Source organism: Aquarana catesbeiana, linkage group LG06, assembly GCF_042186555.1.
Source record: "Aquarana catesbeiana isolate 2022-GZ linkage group LG06, ASM4218655v1, whole genome shotgun sequence".
Lineage (NCBI taxonomy): Eukaryota > Metazoa > Chordata > Amphibia > Anura > Ranidae > Aquarana > Aquarana catesbeiana.
In genome coordinates this window covers 7,844,068-7,862,281 of record NC_133329.1, presented here as the reverse complement: position 1 = coordinate 7,862,281, position 18,214 = coordinate 7,844,068, and the positions used below count along the sequence as shown (strand labels likewise).

The following is an 18,214-nucleotide window of genomic DNA, read 5'->3' as shown; positions in this document are numbered from 1 at the left end:
TCCTCTCTCCCTGTGCTGGGATCCCCCCCTCTCCTTCCCCTATAGATGTAGAATGACTCAGTGACACCCCTCCTCATTCTCCCAAGGCACTTGGAGAAATACTAGAGGGTTTGTCACCTTGCTGGGTCCCAGATGTTTTATTGGCTGCATATGTTTGATGGGTGAGGAGGGTGCCCTAGAAGTGGTGCCGATGAACTGTGTGCTAGATCCGTGCATCTTTCTGCAGCCATTTTTATTGCTTGAATTTTTTTTTCATTATGAGCGTGAGTGGGGCCTCATGTCTAAGTTGTGCCTAAGGCCTCACAAAGCCTAGAGCCGCCTCTGGTTATCGGCTTTCCTTTCCTCAGTCAGTGACAGCACTGGGGAAAGGAAATGCTGGTAACTGGCATTTGTTTACATGTGATCAGCTGTGATTGGACACAGCTGATTACATGATTAAAATCCTACGTCATCTGCTCTTAACCTGATTGATCCTGTGCTGTGTCCGAGGGACACAGTTTACCGCTGATCACCACACGCTATGTGCAAAGAATGGGAGGACATCACATGACGTCCTCCCAGAACGAGAGCAGTCCGGCCCGGCCATCATTTTACTATACAATGGTTGGGAACTGGTTATTAGATAAATAAATCGATGAATAAAAGCCGGTATGTCAAATTAATTAGCTGAAAGTCAAATTTACACGTGCAGTTGTAGTAGTTGTGCCTAAAAGGAAACTATTTCTATTGTGTATCTCTATAATAAACCCATAATGCTGCAGAAATTCTCTTTCATGTATTACATGTTTATTTGTAAACCAAAGATTGTACACACATAACACAAACTAATTTAAAAACTTTTATCCACTTCCCGCCCGGCCTATAGCAGAATGACGGCCGGGCGGTGGTTCAGTTATCCTGACTGGGCGTCATATGACATCCTTCAGGATAACAGCTGCAGCGTGCCCATGGGAGTGCGCATCGCGGCGATCGGTGGTGCGGTGTGTCTCCGGCGAGGCTCTTTACCACGTGATCAGCCGTGTCCAATCACGGCTGATCACAGTGTAAACAAGAAGAGCCGTTGATCGGCGTTTCCTCACTCGCGTCTGACAAACGTGAGTAGAGGCAAGCCGATCGGCGGCTCTCCTGACAGGGGGGGTCTGCTCTGATTGTTTATCAGCGCAGCCCCCCCTCAGATGCCCACACTAGACCACCAAGGAAGCCCCCAGGACCACCAGGAAAGCCTCCAGCATGTGGATGGCCAGGTACATCTCCCATGGTCATCCACATGTGAAAAAATATGCCCAAAATATGCCAATCAGTGCCCACAAATGGGCACTGACTGGCACCTCTGTGGCATATTACAAAACAGGGATGTCCAGCAATGCCACCCATCAGTGTCACCAGTGCCACCCATCAGTGTCCATCAGTGCCACCTATCAGTGCCCATCCATGCCCATCAGTGCCCACATATCAGTGCCTATCCATGCCACCTATCATGCCACCCATAAGTACCCATCAGTGCCACCCATAAGTACCCATCAGTGCCACCTATGAGTGCCCATCAGTGCCACCTATGAGTGCCCAAAAGTGCTGCATACCAGTGCCACCTACCAGTGCCCGTCAGGGCCACCTCATCAGTGCCACCTCATTGGTGCAACCTCATCGGTGCCAATTAGGGATGAGCCGAACACCCCACGGTTCGGTTCGCACCAGAACCTGCGAACGGACCGAAAGTTTGCGCGAACTTTAGAACCCCGTTGAAGTCTATGGGACTCGAACGTTTGAAATCAAAAGTGCTCATTTTAAAGGCTAATGTGCAAGTTATTGTCCTAAAAAGGGTTTGGGGACCTGGGTCCTGCCCCAGGGGACATGTATCAATGCAAATAAAAGTTTTTAAAACGGCCGTTTTTTCGGGAGCAGTGATTTTAATGAAGCTTAAAGTAAAAAAAAAAAGTGAAATATTCCTTTAAATATCATACCTGGGGGGTGTCTATAGTATGCCTGTAAAGTGGCGCATGTTTCCTGTGTTTAGAACAGTCCCTGCACAAAATGTCATTTTTAAAGGAAAAAAATTAATTTGAAACTGCTTGCGGGTTTAATGTAATGTTGGGTCCTGGCAATATGGATGAAAATCAGTGAGACAAACGGCATGGGTACTCCCCAGTCCATTACCAGGCCCTTTGGGTCTTCTATGGATATTAAGGGGAACCCCGCACCTAAATTAAAAAAAGGAAAGGTGTGGGGCCCCCAGGCCCTATATACTCTGAACAGCAGTATACAGGCGGTGCAAACAAGACAGGGACTGTAGGTTTGTTGTTAAGTAGAATCTGTTTGTAATTTTGAACTGGTACATTTTTAACGTGCTTAAGCTTTTTGGAAAACATAGGGAAGGGTTATCACCCCTTTAACATTTGTTTTACTGTCTGTGATCCTTTTCAGAAGATTTCACCTCACTTTCTGTCCCAATGACAAATGTTTTTTGAAAAGTTTTTAGTGAAACAAGGATTGGTGATAAAGCATCAGTGGAAAGGAGAAACGTTTTTCCCATATTAACTCTTACAGGAGAGAATTTCCCTTCCTAGGGGTAGATTTCATCTCACTTCCTGTTGTCTCCTTCCGTTTGCAAGTAGGAGTTGTTTGTAAGTTGGATGTTTGAAAGTAGGGGCCTGCCCTATATACTCTGCAGAAATTGGGGCCTTAGGTGTTGGTGTTGCCACAACACTGTAAGCCCTCACAGTTACTCTTGGTGGGCGCAGGAATGGGCCCTGCTGTGAAATATTAGATCAAGAATTTTAATTACATGCACCTGTTGAACAGGGGCAGAAAAATTGGGCCTTATCCACTGGTGGCAGTGCCCAGAACCAAAAATGTTCTTACAAGCTATCAGCATGCACATTGAGGAGGAAGAGGATAGTCACTCAGCATAACAGGATAGTCACTCAGCATCAGCATAGGCAGTCTTGAAGGGATCTGACATTTCAAAAAACAATATTCGGTTACATCAGTATCAGGTGCTTGGTAGCTGGTGGTGATCCAAGACTGATTCATTTTTATGAAGGTCAGTTGATCGACCGAGTCGGTGGACAGACACACCCTGTGATCGGTTACAAAGCCTCCAGCAGCAATGAATGTGTGTTCCGAAAGAACGCTGAATGCAGGACAGGCCAGTAGCTCAATTGCATACTGTGCAAGCTCTGGCCAGTGATCCATCCTCAAGACCCAGTAACCCAGAGGATTTTTGGTGGGAAAGGTGTCCAAGTCTGTTCTTGCCCCTAGGTATTCCTGCACCATGTAAAACAGACGCTGGCGATGGTTGCTGGAAAAGATAAGCAAAAGAGGGAAGACACATTAAGGAGTCAATGCTGCTCACCCCAATATGGACAAAAAAAATGGAAAAAGGTCCCCCGAGCGGGGTTTTTAGGCAGCTAACCATAGATATGAACAAGGCATTAAATAAAATATTATATTAAAGTGCTTTATTGAAGGGTAATGAATGAATGTAACATATGAATATAAATTGGGAGCTCCAGTGGGAAAATACCCATACCAAATACATATAATAGCAAACATAGGTTATACACAGCATATGATAAGGCTATTGCATAACAATCCTGACGCGTTTCGACCCATGAATTTTGGGGTCTCTTCAGAGGATGAGTTTGCTACAAAAAAGAAGAAAAATTTATAACAGTATGTCCAGCTTATTTAAAAGAATTACAGCATAGGCAAGTTTGTTTAGCAACACTTTGCACATAATTACCACTGAGTTTGGATGTACCCCTCGATCAGAGCCTCCCCACACAGCAGCCAGACCATCCAGTGTGCCCGCACGTAGCAGTACCCCAGGAAGAAGGGGGAACAGGAATCCACTTGATATGGCTTGCAAGGAGTCACACGTATAATTGCCCCCCTACCAACACACCACTGGGGGGTGGGGCCGGAACCTACGAAAATTGTCAGAGCGTTAGCTCCTGAATATACCCATATAGGTTAGTAGTTAGATTTAACTGCCAATGGCGGCCATAGTCTCCCTCTACACTCCGGGGTGGTCTGGCTGTTGTGTGGGGAGGCTCTGATCGAGGGGTACATCCAAACTCAGTGGTAATTATGTGCAAAGTGTTGCTAAACAAACTTGCCTATGCTGTAATTCTTTTAAATAAGCTGGACATACTGTTATAAATTTTTCTTCTTTTTTGTAGCAAACTCATCCTCTGAAGAGACCCCAAAATTCATGGGTCGAAACGCGTCAGGATTGTTATGCAATAGCCTTATCATATGCTGTGTATAACCTATGTTTGCTATTATATGTATTTGGTATGGGTATTTTCCCACTGGAGCTCCCAATTTATATTCATATGTTACATTCATTCATTACCCTTCAATAAAGCACTTTAATATAATATTTTATTTAATGCCTTGTTCATATCTATGGTTAGCTGCCTAAAAACCCCGCTCGGGGGACCTTTTTCCATTTTTTTTGCTGGAAAAGATAATACCTTGGGGCTGTGGACTACAAGATTGTCTGAACGCATCAGACGGCCACCTTCTCCACCACTCCTTCTGTGATTGACCGAAGCCTCAGCAACATGTTGTCCAGGAGGACCAGGAAATTGTAACCTCCCAGGCTCTGGAAACGCATTGCACAATCCTTTCTGCAAGGCCTCCCAAAGATTTCATCCTCTACTCCCTCTGCGACGGCAAGATAAGGTCCGCAACCTTACCCTTGTAATGTGAATCAAGGAGGGTTGCCAGCCAGTAATGATCCTACCCCTTGATACCACAAATACGAGGATCCTTCCGCAGGCTTTGCAGGATCAGGGAGGCCATGCAGCATAGGTTTGCTGAAGCATTCGGTCCAGAATCCTCTGGGTCACTAAGGACGACATGATCCGCAGCCACCTCCTCCCAGCCACGTACAAGTCCATGGGTTTCTTCGGACTGTAAATGATCCCTTGAAGACTGCTGCTGATGCTAAGTGCCAAGCTCCACCTCCATGCTGACACAATCCTCCTCCTCTTCCTGTGTGATCGGCAGGCAAGCAGGAACACTGTCTGCATAAAGGGGGCCTTGAGAGGTAAGGAAGTCCTCCTCTTCCTCCCTCTGTTCTTGTCAGGGAAATGGCCATGTTTTGGGCAATTCTGCCAGTAACCGTCATGGTGGTGCAGTGTGTGCATGGCAGTGCGTGCACGTGCGCACGCCCTGATCTTGTGGGCACTCCCCCCCAGCCTATTTAAGCCTGCCACTGACACTTGCAGTTTGCTGGATTATCAAACAGCTCCTGTGTTCCTGTGCCTTGTATACTCTGAAGACCCCTGCTTGGCTTGACCTGTGTTCCTGTTTATCTCCTCGCTCTGACCCCTGGCTTGGCTGACTTCCTCCCTCCGTGTATGACCTGGCTTGTTCCTGTACCTCTCTCAGACTGTCTTCTAGTATTTGATCCCTGGCCTGGCTGCGGACCCTGTTCCTGGTTTATCCTGCTATTACTGCTCAAGACTTCTCTCCGCACTGCTGCCACAATGCACTCTAGCTACTTACACCCAACCAGCCAGCTTGCAGTATTCCTGGCAACCTATGCACCTCTGTGCATTGCATCCCCTGTATCAAATCCAGGGACACGCTGCACTCAGCCGCAAGGGACGCCCTCTCAGCAACCCGGCCTCACACTACAGACTTGACAGTTCTGCCTCAAGTGCCCTGTCCATTATTCCACGCAGCGTGTGCTCCAACAGGTGGACAAGAGGGACAGTGTCACTGAAGCATGCACTGTCACTGTTCACCATCCTCATGGCCTCCTCAAATGGTGACAGGACAGTGCATGCATCCCTGATCATAGCCCACTGGCGTGGGGTAAAAAAACAAGCTCCCCTGACCTTGTCCTGGTGCCATAGTCACACAGGTACTCATTGATGGCCCTCTGCTGCGTGTGCAGCTGCTGCAGCATGGCCAACGTTGAGTTCCACCTGGTGGGCATGTCACAGATTTGGAGGTTCTTGAACAGGTTAAATTCCTTTTGGAGGTCAGCCAGCCAAGCACTGGCATTATATGACCTGCGGAAATGCACACAGACTTTCCTGGCCTGCCTCAAGATATCCTGTAAGCCCGGGTACCTGCCCAAGAACCACTGCACCACCAAGTTAAGGACGTGAGCCAAACAGGGCACATGGGTCAGTTGTCCCTGTCGGAGGGCGGAGAGGAGGTTGGTGCCATTGTCGCAAACCACCATTCCTGGCTTAAGCTGGCGTGGCATCAACCACCTCTGAACCTGCCCCTGCAGAGCTGACAGAATCTCTGCCCCAGTGTGGCTCCTGTCCCCCAAGCACACCAGCTCAAGCACCTCATGGCATCTTTTTGGGGAAGGGGTGGAGGAGAGAGGTGTGGCAGAATCACCACTAGTAGAATTTTGGAGGCGAGGTGGCGGAACAACCTCCAACACTACTGCACCCTGTCCTGCATCCTTCCCAGCTCCCAGAAGAGTCACCCAGTGCACAGTGAAAGATAGGTAACGTCCCTGTCCATGCCTGCCGGACCATGAATCAGCGGTAATATGCACCTTACCGCTGACCGCCCTGTCCAGCGAGGCCAAGACATTGCCTTCCACATGCTGGTAGGGAGCCAGGAATCACTTTCCGTGAGAAAAAGTGGCATTTGGGAAACTGCCACTGATAAACCGCACATTCCACAAACTCACGGAAGGGGGCAGAGTCTACCAACTGAAAAGGCCGCAGTTGAAGTGCTAGCAATTTAGCCAAGCTAGCATTCAACCGCTGGGCATGTGGATGGCTGGGAGTGAACTTCATTCGGTGGTGCAGCAGCTGGGGCAGGGAAATTTGCCTTGTACAATCTGATGTCGGAGTACCGATGGCAGATTGCTCGCAAGTATTTGGCTGTAACTAGGGATGAGCTTCCAGTTCGAGTCGAACTCATGTTCGACTCGAACATTGGCCGTTCGCAAGTTCACTGAACAGCGAACAATTTGGGGTGTTTGCGGCAAATTCGAATGCCGCGGAACAACCTTTAAAAGTCTATGGGAGAAATCAAAAGTGCTAATTTTAAAGGCTTATATGCACGGTATTGTCATAAAAAGTGTTTGGGGACCCGGGTCCTGCCCCCGGGGACATGCATCAATGCAAAAAAAAGTTTTTAAAACTTCCGTTTTTTCAGGAGCAGTGATTTTAATAATGCTTAAAGTGAAACAATAAAAGTGTAATATTCCTTTAAATTTTGTACCTGGGGGGTGTCTGTAGTATGCCTGTAAAGGGGCGCATGTTTCCCGTGTTTGAACAGTCTGACAGCAAAATGACATTTCAAAGGAAAAAAAAGTCATTTAAAACTACTCGTGGCTATTAATGCATTGCTGGTCCGACAATACACATAGAAGTTCATTGATAAAAACGGCATGGGAATTCCCCGCAGGGGAACCCCGAACCAAAATTTAAAAAAAAAAATGACGTGGGGGTCCCCCTAAATTCCATACCAGGTCCTTCAGGTCTGGTATGGATATTAAGGGAAACCCCACGCCAAAATAAAAAAAAAAACAGCATGGGGTCCCCCTAAATTCCATACCAGGCCCTTCCGGTCTGGTATGGATATTAAGGGGAACCCCGCGCCAAATTTTTTTTTAAAAAACGGCGTGGGGTCCCCCCAAATATCCATACCAGTCCCTTATCCGAGCACGCAACCTGGCAGGCCGCAGGAAAAGAGGGGGGGGATGAGAGAGCGCCCCCCTCCTGAACCATACCAGGCCACATGCCCTCAACATTGGGAGGGTGCTTTGGGGGAAAATGACATTTCAAAGGAAAAAAAGTCATTTTTTTTATTTGTTGCGCAAAAAATAAAAATCACAGAGGTGATCAAATACCACCAAAATAAAGCTCTATTTGTGGGAACAAAATGATTGTTTGGGTACAGGGTTGCATAACCGCGCAATTGTCATTCAAATTGCAACAGAGCTGAAAGCTGAAAATTGGCTTGAGCAGAAAGGTGTATAAGTGTCTGGTATTGAAGTTGGTTAAAAAAAGAAAAAAAAAGAAAAGAAAAAAAAAACCGAGACCATTAGAACTGCAATTTTATACATCATTGCATGTTTATGTAAACCTTAGGATGACTTAGTAGGGACGGGAAGTGTGTGGCTACAAGAGTTTATGGATGAGCTCATGAATAGTGACCTCTGGAGAACTCATCAGTAGACACGTTTCTTTACGTTTTCATTGATTTGTAACGATTCGTAATTTCGTAAGATGCGAGTTTTCATATTCGGACTTGTTCGTCTTTCCGTAACAGTTATATTTTCTTTGATACGAAATGATTCGTAATTCCGTTAGTCTAATTTTCTTTGATTCAAAATTCGTAATTTTGTTAGATTTTGTTAGATAATAATTTTCGTTTATTCAGTGCTACTAATTTAGTAATTGTTACATTTGTGAGATTACCTTTTTCATTGATTCGTACTTTTGTAGGAAATAAAGAATAATAATCCTATGCTTGCTTTTCTAATAAGTCCTGTACTTACTCCAGTCCACTCCCTCAGTCACGAGACCTGACTCCGTCTCCTCCTCAACTGAACCTAAAAAGATTCAGGAATGCCATGTGACTCCGACACAAAAGGGATAAGCTGATTGGCTAAAGATATTAGATAAGATACATCACTCACTAATACACTGCCCATTCGAAAGAACGATTCGAGAACACGAAATTACGAACATACATATTAAAAGACACTGTCCATTCAAAAGAACGATTCGAGAACACAAACAAACAAAATTATGAACAGACGAATGAAAGTACAAACATACGAAATTACGAACAGACAAAGGATTGAAAATACGAAATGTAAATCATTTGTTATAGATGTCATTTTCTTTCTTTTGCTGTTTTAGAGTTTCGTATTTTCGTAAGTTAGTCCGTTCGTAAGTTCGTATTTTTGCATGTTCGTTATTTTGCTTATTCGTGAAAGGAATTCTTTTTCTGGACGACCATCTTTGGTTAATTCAGGCAGACCACCAGGATCCTCGGATCCGTGAGAGACCACATGAGACACGGGAAACAAGCTGGAGTGTGTTCATAAGATCTCTGACTTTTATTGAACACAGCAGTAGTATATATACCAGTAAAAATACATGTCGAAGGGTTTTTACAAACCTACACTCAGTACTTTCTTATCAAGAGTTAGGCTACTTGACTAGATAACAAGAAATAGCTAATGACTTTGCTGACACAAATTCAGCTTAACCACAATATCTCATAGGGTGTGGTTCTATGCAAACTTTTTAAGCTGATTATGATAAAACACACACACATAGGAAAAGTTCACTTCTACTTTATGTGAATGAAAGAGAATCTAAGATGGAGTCAGTTGTTTATACATTCTATTACAATGCGTAATTTCGTAATTTTTGTATTTTGGTTATTTCAGCTATTCGGATGTTCGAATTGATCCGAATGTACGAATACTAACAAATTTGAACGAAAATCTATTAGTTACGAGCCAAATCGCACATGTCTATTCATCAGACACCGTCCCTTTCAGTGGAGAGGAGTATACTAAAAATAATACCGTGTAACCTCCATGTCAAAGGTTTTTGCATCAGACAGAGGTTCATATCCACAGGGAGAGACACAGTCTAGTGCAGTGATGGCGAACCTTGGCACCCCAGATGTTTTGGAACTACATTTGCCATGATGCTCAACTACACTGCAGAGTGCATGAGCATCATGGGAAATGTAGTTTCAAAACATCTGGGGTGCCAAGGTTCGCCATCACTGGTCTAGGAGATACAGGAGCGAATCTGAGGCTGTGTGGAAATACAGGTGTCAAGGAGGTTCTCAGGGCTTGATTCAAGGATGACATGGAGTGTTCTGGGACCACTGGGCCAAACAGGGTGCTCTGGGGTCACTGATTGGCACAGGGTACTGTAGAGTCACTGGAAGTCAATGGAGACTCGGGATTTCACAAGTGGTCACAGAGTCACTTGACGTATAGAGGTGCCAAGGCCATTGGAGAAACTGGGGTTGTTGAAAAGAGATGATTGGGGGGGTATGATCATCATGTATAAATACATACAGTAGGTGGTCCATATAGTGAACATGGTGTACAGTTATTCACTTTAAGGTCATCACAGAGGACAAGGGAGCACTTTGTGTCTGGAGAATAAGAACTTTTAATGTGGAATAGACTCCCTCAAAAACTATTTACTTCAATGAAAAGAAAGGTGCTCCACGACTCACGTTTTCAGTAATGTGTCACACTCGGTTATCCTCATGCACACTGTTCATTTAGCCCCAGTGCACAGACTCTGGGATTTATTGTTTTCAATTATTTTTATTAAGATGTTTTTCACATAAAAAAACATTCCGTATCATTTCTTTTCATAACCTTATATACTGTATACACATACCTAAACATAAATAAACAACAAATAAAAACACAATCAACATAAACATGGATCCATCTCAAAATACATTCCAAAATGTTAAAGGTATTCAGCTGCCCATTTACCCACCGAGCTGCCCGCTCACCCACCCAGCCACTCGCACACTCACCCACCTGCCAAGCCGCCCACACACACTCACCCGCCCGCTCACTCACCCACAACAAATTTCTCGGAGGGGGGGCAATTGCCCCTTTGCCCCCCTGGATCTGCCCCTGCTATGGGGACAGTTTAAGGCCTAAAGCCCACTCTGGCCAGAGCTCTGCAGAAAGCCCCTTTAATTTCATTATTTCTCAGACTGTATATAGCAGGATTCAGAAAAGGAGTAAGAATTACATAAACTGCAGACACCATTCTGACTTCCAGAAACGGTTTATTTTTGGGTCGGGCATAGTTTATGGCGCCTGTCCCATAAAAGATGAAGACCACTGTGAGGTGGGAACTACAGGTGGAGAAAGCCTTTAACTTTCCATCCTTCATCTTTATTCTAAGGATGGTTTTGAAAACATACACATATGAAAGGAAAGTGATTAAAAAGGCAGCAATTCCGAAACATACCACATGGAGATACAACAGTAAGTGATTGAGGGATGTGTCTGAACATGACACTTGTATCAGCTGATAAAGTTCACAGAACAAGCCCGGGATGATGGTGGAACCACAGAAGGCCAATCTTAGTGTAAAGATTGTTTGTACTGAGGAGCAGATGGATCCAATGGCCCAGACACCGGATGCCAATCGAATGCACAAGTGAATATTTATCATTGTTGTGTAATGGAGAGGATGACAGATGGCAACATATCGATCGTAGGACATAACAGCTAGCAGGAAAGCCTCTGTGACAGCAAAGCAGAAAAAGAAGAAGACCTGGGCTATACAAGAGGAGTATAAAATCAGCCAGCTTCTCCTAAAGATATCAAAGAGCAAATGAAAAGAAGACACAGATGAGGTGAAGATGTCCAAAGCCGAGAGGTTTCCAAGGAAAAAGTACATGGGGGTCTGAAGGTGGGAGTCTGAGATCACCAGGGAAATTATGAGAAGATTACCGGCCAGTGTGGACATATAGACAAAGAGGATCAGAAGAGACAGCGGGATCTGGGAATACATGAGGTCCGACAGGCCAAGCAAAATGAATTCAGAAGTTTGATTTGTCATCATAACCAAAATATTTCCACAACTATGGGATACAGTAACAAAATGCAACAGCTGACTGATAGAATAGCAAAATCAATACATTACAATATAGATACAGTATTTAAAAAAAAATAGATAGATAGATAGATAGATAGATAGATAGATAGATAGATAGATAGATAGAGAATATATTAATAATATGTTACAATATATATTGTATATACAGTATACAGTACTGTAAAAAAGTATTTGCTCTCTTCCTTATTTTATATTTTTTTGGATATTTATCACACTTAAATGATTCAGATCATCAAACAAATTGTAATATTAATACTAAAAACGGAAGTGGGTATCCACGCTACTGAACAATAATACTAATCCTGATAAAAGCAGCCAGCACAATTTGTTGATAAGCAAAATAAAAATAAATAATAGTCCACATGCGGCGCTAATAAGAAACAAACAGTCTTTAAAGAGGAAGGAGAGATGAAGTCTCTTCACCAGCTTCACGTGTGTAGAGAAGGACACACCACACCACGTGTGAATCCAATCTTCTTACCAGAAATCAATATGAAGTAGGCATGTATAAACCACTTCACAAGGATCCCAGCTCTGCTCTCCGATCACCGATATGTTGAATTCCAATCACATGACAAAGCTTGGATCTGACGCTGCTCCCATTATGCCAAATGGCCACAAACTCCAATAATCAATGGATGTCTCACACAATCAAGGGGGTAACGTCACCAAGTGAAAAAATTAACTTTACTATACCATATGAACCAATGCAGGCTTCGCTATATGCTGCTTCATTTTTTCACTTGGTTGACATTATCCCCTTGATTGGGTGAGACGTCCATACAATAAAAAATAAATAAATACTGACCTTTAACCCTGACCTTTAACCCTGACTTTTGATCTTGACCTTTGACCCTGACCCAAACACTAACCCTAGCATTGGCCTAGATCAAACCTTGATCTAGGTATTTTTTATACATTTTTTAAATTATTGTTATTTTCTATCTCTGCAAGGACAGAGGGTGATACAATGTATCTCTCTCTCATCCATTTACAGAGACAGAAAACACGGGGGTGGGCTTCACAGTGGCTGATCACTGTGATAGCCAATCAGAGGCTATAATACTGATCAGGTGACCCGGAAACCAGATGTTCCGGGTCCCGACCATTAGAACGGGGTCTCTGTGAAACCTTGGTCTTGGTTGTGCTGCGAGCGTAACGTGTAGGAGATACGCAAATATGCCACCCCACAGAAGAAATTGATATAGAAATACAGAAAAATATAAAGGAATTATTTAAATTAGTTGCCTGCACATGCAGTACACTTTATTTTTTTATACAGCATGACGTACAGTTCATATGTACTTTCATTATCGGTGTAATTCCCAGCAGTACAATGATAAAGAGTTGTTTGTAAAGATGGATTTACCACCATGTAGCCGATTGGTATTTTAAACACTATAAAGATATGTGTGTCTGTTTAAAAAATATAACATAAATTAATCAGCACAGTCAACCAATAAGTGAATAAACATAAAACCAGTTGCAGCTATAACACTGTTATGCCGCGTACACACGATCGGACATTCCGACAACAAAATCCATGGATTTTTTTCCGACGGATGTTGACTCAAACTTGTCTTGCATACACACGGTCACACAAAGTTGTCGGAAATTCTGAATGTCCAGAACGCAGTGACGTACAACACATACGCCAAGCCGAGAAAAATGATGTTCAATAGCCAGTGCGGCTCTTCTGCTTGATGCCGAGCATGTGTGGAACTTTGTGCGTCGGAATTGTGTACACGCTTTCGGGATTTCCGACAACGGATTTTGTTTTCGGAAGATTTGAGATCCAGATCTCAAATTTTGTGTGACGGAAATTCCGATGGAAAATGTCTGATGGAGCCTACACATGGTCGGAATTTCCGACAACAAGCTCCCATCGAACATGTTCCGTAGGAAAATCCGACCGTGTGTACGGGGCATAAGAGTGGACTCTTAACACTCCACGCGCTGCACTGTTACTATAAGATTGTGGTTTTGTTTGCTTGTTTGTTTGTTTGTTTTTTTTACTTAGCCCTTTTTTCCCTTCTTACCCTTTTCCAATGTGTCAAGAAGATGAAAGATGAAAGATGAACATGAATGGAAGAGAACGATTCAGATATTATTGGGTTAGATATTCTTATCTACAGTGGGGGAAAATAACGATTTGATCACCTGCAGATTTTGTACGTTTGCCCACTTACAAAGAAATGAAAGGTCTATAATTTGTATCATAGGTGCATTTTAAATAATATAGACAGAATATCCACCAAAAATCCAGAAAAAAAAAAACAAACACATAAAACAAATGCTATAAATGAAGTTGCAGTTCAGTGAGTAAAATACGTATTTCATCCCCAAGCAAAACATGACTTAGTACTTGGTGGAGAAACCCTTGTTGGCAATCACAGAGGTCAGACGTTTCTTGTAGTTGGTGATCAGGTTTGCACACATCTCAGGAGGGATTTTGGTCCACTCTTCTTTACAGATCTTCTTTAAATCCTTAAGGTTTCTTGGCTGTCTCTTGGCAACTTGATACATTTTCTATGGGATCAAGGTCTAGACACTGGTTAGACCACTCCTTAACCTTAATGTGCTTCTTCTTGAGTCACTCCTTTGTTGCCTTGGTGGTATGTTTTGGGTCATTGTCATGCTGGAAGACCCATCCATGACCCATCTTCTGTGTTCTGAGTGAAGAAGGTTCTCATCCAAGATTTTACAATACATGGCCCCGTTAATAGGCCCCTCAATGTGGCAAAGTTGGCCTGTACCTTTTAGCAGAGAAACAGCTACAAAGCATCATGTTTCCACATCTATGCTTGACTATAGGGATGGTGTTTTTAGGGTCATAGTCAGCATTTTTCTTCCTCCAAATACGGTGAGTCGAGTTAACGCCAAAGAGCTCAATTTTGGTCTCATCTGATCACAACACTTTCTCCCAATCCTTCTCTGAATAATTTAGATGTTCATGGGAAAGACTGTACATATGCCTTCTTGAGGAGGAGGACTCACCATGTTTGGAGGAAGAAATATGCTGACTATGACCCTAAGAACACCATCCCTACAGTCAAGCACGGAAGTGGAAACATGATGCTTTGGGGCTGTTTCTCTGCCAAAGGTATAGGCCGACTCTGCTGCATTGAGGGGCCAAAAGACGGGGCCATGTATTGTAAAATCTTGGATGGGAACCTTCTTCCCTCAGCCAGAACACTGAAGATGGGTCGTGGATGGGTCTTCCAGCATGACAATGACCCAAAACATACTGCCAAGGCAACAAAGGAGTGGATCAAGAAGAAGCACATTAAGGTCATGCAGTGACCTAGCCGGTCTCCAATCCTTAACCCTAGAGAAAATGTATGGAGGGAGCGGAAACTTTGAGTTGCCAAGCCACAGCCAAGAAACCTTAAGGATTTAGAGAAGATCTGTAAAGAAGAATGGACCAAAATCCCTCCTGAGATATATGCAAACCTGGTCACCAACTACAAGAAACGTCTGACCTCTGTGCTTGCCAACAAGAGTTTCTCCACCAAGTACTAAGTCATGTTTTTTGCATGGGGATCAAATACTTATTTTACTCACTTAACTGCAACTGCATTTATAACATTTGTATCATGTGTTTTTTTGGGGGATTTTTTTTAATATTCTGTCTTTATCATTTAAAATATGTCCATATTATCCCTCTGGGGCACACCCTCCTTTTTTGGTTTTCTTCCTTACATGGGATGTGACAGTGATCCCCGGGAAAGCTCAAACATTGGCTCCTTTTCTTATTGTTGATTATCATTTAAAATACACCTATGATAAAAATTATAGACCCTTCATTTTTTTGTAACGTGGCAAACTTCTGCAGGGGATCAAATCATTATTTTCCCCCACTGTATCTATAGTATTTATTTATGTATTTTTTAATGTATGTATTATTTTTAAATGTGATAAATATGTAATAAATAATATAAATAGATAACTAAATAATTAAATAAACAAATACATTTGTAAGTTACCTTTGTTATTAAGAATTAATAAAAAGCCATGACGGGTGAAGGCTAATGCAATTTGATAACAACCTAATAAAAAAAAAAAAAAAAAAAAAAACAAATAAAAAAAAAATATATATAAATTATAATTAGCTAATTGTAAACTTTCTTTATTCCGTAAGCCAGTGAAAATCCAAAGCAAATCAATGGTATGTCCATTTTACATTTGTTATCAGACCCTGTAGTGGTGATAGTGATCTTTTCCTTCAGTCGGTCCGATACGGGAGGTCAATGTCTCAGGTATAAATAGAGGAGGCAATATGTCCTTGCAGCATCTCACTTTGTATAAAAGCATTCAGCATCTCCCTGAGATCTCCATCCATATCCCTCCTGTGTCTCATTATACTGCCGAGATCTTCAGCCTCGGGAGAAGAGAGGACTACTGAAAAATGTATTTCTATTATTAATATGCAGCACATAATTTAAGGAAAAAAAATATTCCCTTGCTTGTAATTATCATTTTGCATTTTTGTCATTCATTGTTCTATGTTAAAGTTATATAGGCTTTAGAACAGTGATTGCTTTAATTATGGGAGTTTATTACTACTTTAATAGCAAAAATAAAGTTTTGGTGCCAGTATAAGCAAATATGTGTATCCTAGGTCAATAAATAGAGCAATTAATGTGAAAGGGCTCAATATCCCTGAGAAACGCAGCCAAGTTCTCTCTCAGATGCACAAACTACAAGAAACCCATTTATCGCACAGACAAGATCCATAAGCTCACAAACCATTTATTCCCCACTTCCTATTATTCAACTAAACCACTTGCAAAAACGAAAAGAGTTTCAATCCTGATCTCCAAAAACCTTAACCGGCAACTCACTGACTCGCTTATAGACAAGGAAGGCAGATACAGTATATCTTTTTAAAAGGTAACATTCAGGCCCGACCTATAACTTTGGCCAATATTTACAGCCCTAACTCCGCACAAGTCAGCTTTTTTTAGGTTGATTTCCCAACTCCTGGCAGGTTTTTCCACAGGATAACCATACTCGAAGGGGACTTTAATGTCGCCCTATACCCACTATTGGACACCTCCTCAGTTTCCATATTTCTACCTTATAGGACCCTACGCCAAATCAAGTTACAATTTTAAGAGATGCTCTTGCATGACACATGGCGGACTCTCCATCCCAATGAAAAAGATTACACGTTCTTCTCCGCCCCTCATAATAAATACTCTAGAACTGACTACCTGTTCCTTTACCAGATGGATCTACCCTTCCTTTCCCACACGACTATCGAACCGATGCGCCTATCTGCAGGGGCGGACTGACAACTCATGGGGCCCCCAGGCAATAGGAGATTATGGGGCCCCCAAGCAATAGGAGAAGATTATGGGGCCCCCAGGCAATAGGAGATTATGGGGCCCCCAGGCAATAGGAGATTATGGGGCCCCCAGGCAATAGATTATGGGGCCACACAGTATACACACACACACACATACAGTATACACACACACACAGACACACAATATACACACGCAGTATACACACACAGAATACACATACACACACACTGAAAAGGTACTGGAGAGGTGGGGCAGCTATAATCTTGGGATTTAAAAATAAACACAGATATTTACATACTGTCCCTGGTTTTATTGAGGCTGGCAACCCTGATGGGGCCCCTTGGGGCATGGAGCCCTCGGGCAGTGCCCGAGTGACCAATTGGTCAGTCCGCCCCTGCCTATCTGACCATCACCCAATCACTATGACGTTGACCTTCCCAGACAAAAATCTCTTCTCAAAGATTTGGCGCTTGGATTCAGCTCTATAGACATCGGAAACTGATATCAAAGACATTAGGAAAGCCATACACAAATTCTTCTTAAGGAAACGGGAATGGGAACCCAATGGGAAGCCCACAAGTGCGTCTTAAGGGGGAAATTCCTTGCATTAAAAACCTCCCGGAAGAAGGCCCATCAAGCCAGAACCACAAACTTGATCCACAAAATTAAAGCCCTGGAGCTTGCTCATAAGCAGACTCAGGCACAACAGACATACCACGACCTTACACAGACCAGAGAACTTCTACTTGAAGAATTAAATCACAAAACAAGATGTAAATTATTATATATTTTTTTGGGGGAGTAATATTTCTTTATTGGAGTTTCAGAAAGGTACAAACATGTTATAGCCATAACTTTAATAACAGAAACAGATGTTCCAACTAGAAACAAGCTCTTCTAACAAGCAACACCGTGTTAAATGCAAACAGTAGGATTATAAATGAGGTTGGGTGAAGCAAAGGTAGTCGATTAGGGAGAGGATCTAGACGGGGAAGGGGTGGGAAGGGGGGTAGGGGGGAGAAGAAAGGAGGAGGAAGAAGGGCACCAGCGGACCTGAGCAGAGGCGTAACTAGAAATAGTAGGGCCCCATAGCAAAATGTTGTATGGGCCCCCCCTGCAAACAGCCCCCCCCACAGCTGCCCTAGTGTCAATGCAGCGTGACCTGTGCCACATACAGCGTGACCTGTGCCCAATGCAGCGTGACCTGTGCCCAATGCAGCGTGACCTGTGCCCAATACAGCCTGGTCTGCCTGTGCCCCATACAGCCCCACTTATGCAGAG

At 43.3% G+C, this 18,214-nt stretch overlaps 1 protein-coding gene across 1 annotated transcript; it reads right to left on the bottom strand.

Moving 5' to 3' along the window:
* Nucleotides 1–10,640: 10,640 nt before the first annotated feature.
* LOC141147463 (olfactory receptor 5B12-like) lies at nt 10,641–11,564 on the bottom strand. The gene has a single exon (XM_073634700.1). It carries the CDS (start codon nt 11,562–11,564, stop codon nt 10,641–10,643), a length of 924 nt encoding a protein of 307 aa, XP_073490801.1.
* Between the last annotated feature and the right edge of the window lie 6,650 nt (nt 11,565–18,214).

Coding starts and splice junctions, on each gene's coding strand:
- LOC141147463 (XM_073634700.1), bottom strand. CDS start 11,564: ATGACAAATCAAACTTCTGAATTCATTTTGCTTGGCCTGTCGGACCTC.